General features: G+C 40.7%; 2 protein-coding genes across 2 annotated transcripts; one reads left to right on the top strand and one right to left on the bottom strand.

Moving 5' to 3' along the window:
- Positions 1-46: 46 nt before the first annotated feature.
- Nurf-38 (Inorganic pyrophosphatase Nurf-38) lies at positions 47-2,256 on the bottom strand. Its single transcript, XM_018106264.2, has 6 exons — positions 2,009-2,256; positions 1,460-1,578; positions 964-1,359; positions 733-887; positions 568-677; positions 47-243 (listed from the first exon to the last, which is right to left on the bottom strand). Exons 1-6 carry the CDS (start codon positions 2,223-2,225, stop codon positions 212-214), a joined length of 1,029 nt encoding a protein of 342 aa, XP_017961753.1. The 5' UTR covers positions 2,226-2,256; the 3' UTR covers positions 47-211.
- A 95-nt stretch (positions 2,257-2,351) lies between these two features.
- On the top strand, positions 2,352-6,390 carry LOC108654744 (E3 ubiquitin-protein ligase ZNF598). The gene is made up of 7 exons (XM_018106262.3): positions 2,352-3,060; positions 3,147-3,292; positions 3,350-3,661; positions 3,735-3,989; positions 4,052-5,390; positions 5,456-5,653; positions 5,729-6,390. Exons 1-7 carry the CDS (start codon positions 2,788-2,790, stop codon positions 5,951-5,953), a joined length of 2,748 nt encoding a protein of 915 aa, XP_017961751.1. The 5' UTR covers positions 2,352-2,787; the 3' UTR covers positions 5,954-6,390.
- The last annotated feature ends 84 nt before the right edge of the window (positions 6,391-6,474 follow it).

The raw sequence follows: 6,474 nt of genomic DNA, 5'->3' as shown, positions 1-6,474 counted from the left end.
ACTTGTTTGGATCTAGTCGTAAAATATAAATAAAAACAACTGTATATTTCAAGTGGAGAGAGTATTTCAAAGTTTTGCTTTCATTTCCATATATATTTGGGTGTGCTTTTTATTCAACATATTTATATAAATATCTGTATTCACTTGTGAGGCTTTCCAATATCAAAGTTTTACATCATTTCGATTTTATATCTTGGATAATTCTGCAAATTTACTTGAGATGTATGAAATGCCAAGTGTCGACTGTAAGACAAGAGAGAAAATTCAAGAATGAACAGTTTTCTATAAAAGATATATACAATATATAATTTATTTTATGTATATAAGAGCCCCATAGTAAATAGAACAAAATCCACAGCCAATTACAAAAAATCGTTATTATATTTGCATACATCACATCTTAATTCAATGCGGTATTTTCCTTAAATGTATATTTTTGGTATTTGTATGGCATTGATTAGTAAAGCGCATGCAGTATTTTTTGGAGTTTTGTATCCAATTTGTGTGCGGGGGGAAGGTTTGTTTTTGGGGAGTGTTAAAGCTTAGCGCGTACATAGAAAACCTTACCTGTATCAAGTACCTCCTCCACTTCCCCTCCATCAGGTGCCTCTTGAAGAATCTTCAATGATTCCTCCTTTCCAATAACGAATTCGGAATTGCGATTGGTAATGTTTTGACTGCAAATATGTAAGCATCAGTAAATGATATATAGACTAGTAGATGCAAACAAACCAGGCGATATCGGGTGCGCCCACATTGGATTGATTGATCAGTGATTGCCAGAACTTGTGTGTCTCTGCAATGATCGAGGTGGCAAAGTCCGAGTTCTTTGCATCACCATTGAATGCAAATTGATTCTCTGGCTTGCCATCGGGTATTTTGTAGATCTAAACAAAGTCAAGAGGGATAGCATTACTTTAATGCACACAAATATAAAGAGAAATGAGTATATATTTACGTTACCTTAAACCACTCAACGGTGGCGCGCAATAGACCTGGGAAATATTGATCTATATCGGATACATCGTTAAGCTTTGATGCCAACGGATCCTTTACATCGATTGCAATGATCTTCCAATCGGTTTCGCCCTCATCGATCAGTGCAATGGCGCCGAGGACCTTAACTTGCAGCACCTCGCCGCGTTTGGCCACACGATAGCCGATTTCAATAACATCTATGGGATCATTGTCACCCTTGCAGCCAGTGGAGGGTTCAATGTGGTTGGGATTCTCCCAGGTCTGTGGCAGAGCGCCATAATTCCAAATGTAGCCTTTGTGTGGAAAGCAATTAGCGACAAAACGTAGTTTACCCTTCTTAATGTCCTGCTTAATGGGATTCAAAGGCGTTTTCAAGCTAATCTGCAATATAAATAAAGCAACACGCGATTTATGTGTTTATCAAATTCCTGATAATGATGACTAGATGATTTTTCGATCAATCATGGTTGGGACACCTTACCTCCATTTTGGCGTTTGTCCAACGTGGCACCTCCACGACCATGTTATAGATGGTCTTGTCATCATTGGCGTATAACGGAATATCGTGCATTGGCGAAATGACATTGCCGCAATTGTTTTCTATGGATGAAAGAGATCAGATATAAAGCGAACCATTGGGGAAAGAGGAGAACAGAGTAATTGCTAGAAAGGTAATTAATAACGCGACACGCAATCGTTTGATTATTTAAAGTATACAACAAAGAGGCAGGTGCAGCCCATTGATAAGTGATTAAATATCTTACTTGATATAAATATTATTGACTATATATTTCTAATCAAAGGAAGTAAGAAAATTTTGAAGTCCATAGTTCGCTGCTTGAGTCACCTTGTTCAGTGTCACAGCCGGCCGCTTGAACTTACTGATAAAGCAACGTCTGTTAATTTGCGGCAACTTGTTGCATAATTAATTTATTTTAATAGATTGTTGTATATTGTATTCTTTTATTTCATCTAATTACACTTCCGCACAAAAATGCATATTCTGTTTTATTTAATTTTGCATACTTACTGAAATAAAGGGCATAGTCCGGCGAATTTATATTGCCTTTAGCAATTGTTTCAAACATCGGCATTTTTTCAGATTTTTTCCGTAAACTTTGGGCTTGAATAAATCTATAACTGGTGCACAACTGTTTTGCTGACGCCGCACAAGTCGGTTGAAACAAACGCCTACCAAGTACACGTGAGAAAGCTATATATGAGCTCCTTGCAATTTCGGCGAACATTCTGCTTCGGTAGCGTTGCCAGATTGATGGCCATGCCAATAAAATACCAAACTAAATACTTGCGACTTGCCAACAAACTGATCGAATTTAAATAAAAACTCCATACAATGTGTCACAAAATTATGTTTCGAAAAATTACACCAAATACAAAATTACAACTTATTTTTACGTCTGTCTCAATTATTTTGATTTAATTTATGGTACCAACAGTATTCTTTGAATTGTGTATAATCAGACCGTATAAATACCAAACAGAAGATACTCGATTAATTGTTCGCAACCCAATCGAGTGATAGTAGTTCTATCGCACTCCACGCTGACAAAAATCCAGAGAAATTGTAAGTCGTCGCATCAATTTGTGGAATAATAATTTTCGGAATAACCGACGGTAGATTGATGCTTAAAGTGCATTGTGCATACTATACAATACGCTTACAAATCACTTAAATAATATTCTCAAACACACACACCATACAGTGTTCGAAAAAAATAGACTTGCTGCAGGTGTCTTTTTCCTTTCGTTCGTTTGGCAACAAGTAGAAATCTCCCCTGAATCATTGCCATGCAAAATTCAAGACCGAGAGGCTCCTCCTATAAGCCGCATCGTCGGCCAGCTGCTGGACAATCAGCTAATGTCAAGGCAAGCGAACCCAAAGCGGAAGCTCTTAATTGTCAACCGGGTAATGATGATAACGCGTGCGTCGTTTGCTTTAAAAATGTTGAAATCTATTCAATTGGCGACTGCGATCATCCTGTTTGTTACGAGTGCTCCACGCGTATGAGAGTCCTTTGCCAGCAAAACGAATGCCCCATCTGTCGCCATGTGCTGAACAAGGTAAGGCACCCATAGAAATGTCTATATATTGTAAAAACATCTGCTATATATAACCTTTTTTTTTTTTTTTTGCCTACACTACTTAGGTACTGTTTACATTGGAAAAGCTGCCTTATCGCGAACTTGAAGCTGGCAATCGCTCCGATTTCTACAGCAAAAAATATCGCATTGGTTTCTGCACTGCAGACATACAACAGAAATTCTATAAGCTGTTAGATCATCCATGCTCGCAGTAAGTTTATTAGTTGCCCTTGATTTATTAGTCGTTCATTAAAATGAAATAAAATAGGTGTAATGTGCAACCGTATCGCACGTTTGAGGCTCTGCGTAATCATGTGCAACGCGAGCATCATATGTATTTCTGCGACTTGTGCGTGAAGAACTTGAAGATCTTTACATTCGAGAGGCGCTGCTACACGCAGGCTGAGCTGACAATACACAATACCAAAGGAGACCCGGACAATACTTCGCATCGGGGTCATCCGCTCTGCGAGTATTGCAACAAGCGCTACGTGGATCGAGATGAGCTCTTCAGGCATTTGCGAAGAGATCATTACTTTTGTCATTTCTGCGATGCAGATGGCTGCAACGATTTCTATAAGTGAGTAAAAACCCGTTGTCCATTCATATCTCCCCTTATCCCTGACGCTCTTATATTACCTTATCTAATGCAGTGTCTATGCCGACTTGGCTGATCATTTTCGCAAGGAACATTTCCTTTGCGAGGAAGGCAAATGCGCAACGGAGGAGTTTACGGGCGCCTTCCGCAACGAGATTGAATATAAAGCTCACGTAGCGAGTGTGCATGGCAAAACGCTGAACAAACAACAGGCCAAGCAGACGCGCACCTTACAACTGGAGATTACGCTTGGACCACGTGGGCGTGCACGGGGCCCCAACGATCAAGGCATAACAAATATGAGATCACGGTGAGTTTCCCCAATATTATTCCCCTTTCACTTTTAAATAAATATATACATTTTTATTCTAGCAATGAGGAGCATCTGGATTATTTGGATGAATTGCCCTCAAGTAGCTCACAGCGAAACCATCCTATTACAATAGATGCTGGCAACGAGGATGAGTTCCCTCAGCTTGCCGGCATTACGCCTGGACCGAATGTCTCTTTGGTGAGAGCGCCGCCACCGTCGATGCGTAATTTAAGCGGCACCTCGGGTCTGGCTCGCACTAAAGAAAACTTTCCAGCTCTTGGCGGGGCAGCTGGTGGCAGCATATCGAACGTGTATAATAGCAGCTATGCTAACGCACGAGCTCAGCCTCAACCTGCTGCGACTACCTTTAAGAAGGCGTCTACTTCAGCCGCGAGCACTGGGGGATCTGTAACGCGTGCCAATGCACCGGCTAATGGAATGCTGTTGCATGTCTCGAATCGACCTGCGGCCAATAATAACAGCAAGAAATCAGCAGGCCCGGAAATGGACTTTCCCGCCTTGCCCATGGGCAAGGGAAAAAAGGCGCGCAATTTGGAAGAAGATATGTTGCCCGGCGCGGCCATGCCCTTGAACAATGTGGCTGCCAAGCATCGTACTCTCGTCGATGACTATGTTTCCGTGGCACATCCGAGCACCTATCAGAAGATACAAATGGTACAAAAGGAAGAACTAGAGGCTAAGGCACGTCAAGAGGCGCTAAAGAAGAGTGCACCCAAACTGACGGCAGCCGAGTTTCCAACGCTTGCGCCAAGCAGCTCAAAAGCAGCAACGGCAACAACAACATCTAAGCCCAATAATGGTGGCTCAGCGGGCTCTCTCAACTGGACGAAGCCAGTGTCAGAGAAGAAGCAAAAGGATTTGGAGAATCGCAAGAGTAAAGTGGCTCCAGCTCCCATTTTGCCAACATCGAGAGGTAGCAGCGCGACTAGTTTAAATAACAATAAAACGAACAACATTAACAAACAAGAGCCAAAGCAACAGCCGGAGAACAACAAGAAGGAGAAGAAGCCCAAAGAGAAGAAGAACAATCAAGAGAATCAGCCTAAAGTGAACAACAAGCAGAAGGAGAAGAACAACAACAATACAAATAACAATAACAATAATAATAACAATAACATCGATAAGCAGCAGCAGCAGCCACAACAGCAGCAGCTGCCAACTTCGAATGGCAACTTATCAGGGCCATTGCGTGCACCACCCGGACTTGCTGCACCACCCATTAAACCACCTCCTGGTTTCATGTCAAATGTAACTGTCAACTCGGTGGCTAAACTGCCCAACAATTTGACTTTCACCTCTTCCTTGGGCGAGAATTATAGCATTGTGCCTAGTGCCAATTGCTATATTGATCCACCCGATGCAGCAATCCGGAATCAGGTAAGCAGAACTTAAATTTCGATGTATATATATGCAATGTATATATTCTTTCAAATTGCTTTCAGAACCTAGTGGATCAGCTGTGTAAGGTACTAAAAACACCCGAGGCCTTTAATGAATTTCGCTTGCTTTCGTCCAGCTTTCGTGATGGCACCTGTACGGCTCAAGCCTACTACGAGCATTGCCAAAGCGCCATGTCGGACAAGTTCCAAAGTCTCTATCCGGAGCTCTTAGCCATGTTACCCGATATTGGCAAACAGCAGGTTTCTATACAGTTTTTGTTTATTTGAAATCAAATCACTTTAATTAATGCTAATTCGAATGATTGTTTGTTTTAGGAATTGTATTTGGTGCATAAACAACATGTGAACAGTTTGCCACCCAGCCAGAGTAAATTACTGCCTCAGCTCGAAGTGTGCAGAAGCTGTAAACAAATCGTTTTGCCCAATGATTTGGCCAGTCATCAAAAAGCGCATGAGCTGTCAAAGAACTTTCCTTCGCTCGATAATGCTGCTTCGAATAATTTGCTAAATGCGGGAGCCAAGAATGCACAACGTAAATAAAAACCAGAGCCATACAGTTTCAGCAGTCACGACAGCAACAGCGACAGCAAAAACAATTACAACGAATAAATTCCAATGGGAAGGAGAAAAATGAAAAGCTTTGTAGCTATGTATATTTTGTATGTATGATTTTGAAGCACGCGTGAATACAAGACTAGACAATTTTGCAACAATGCCAATGTACACAGGAAAACGAATGTGAACTAAGCTTAACTATATATAGATGTAGATGTGTACTCTATTTAAGTAGATCCTGTAAAATTACATTGTTGCATGTAACGTTGAAAACGTTTCATGATTTTTGTAGAACACATCCAAATGAACCACAGTGCGCGTGAAGTGTGGTGTGCGTTTTTTTTTTTTTTTTTAATTTTTAACAGAGTGAGCTTGTAAAAAGTAAATTAAAACTGAATAAAGTGCAAAACAATCAAATTGCAGTTCTAATTGTTTTCTATTGTTTATATTGGTAACTGGGTCTTTGTTTAATGTACAATAAGTCAATTAGAATAATTGGTGGCCAT

Source organism: Drosophila navojoa, chromosome 5 (assembly GCF_054131105.1).
Source record: "Drosophila navojoa isolate 15081-1374.11 chromosome 5, UAZ_NAV_1.0, whole genome shotgun sequence".
Classification (NCBI taxonomy): Eukaryota; Metazoa; Arthropoda; class Insecta; order Diptera; family Drosophilidae; genus Drosophila; species Drosophila navojoa.
The sequence above is the reverse complement of the archived record's forward strand: the minus strand, read 5'-3'. Positions and strand labels throughout refer to the sequence as shown.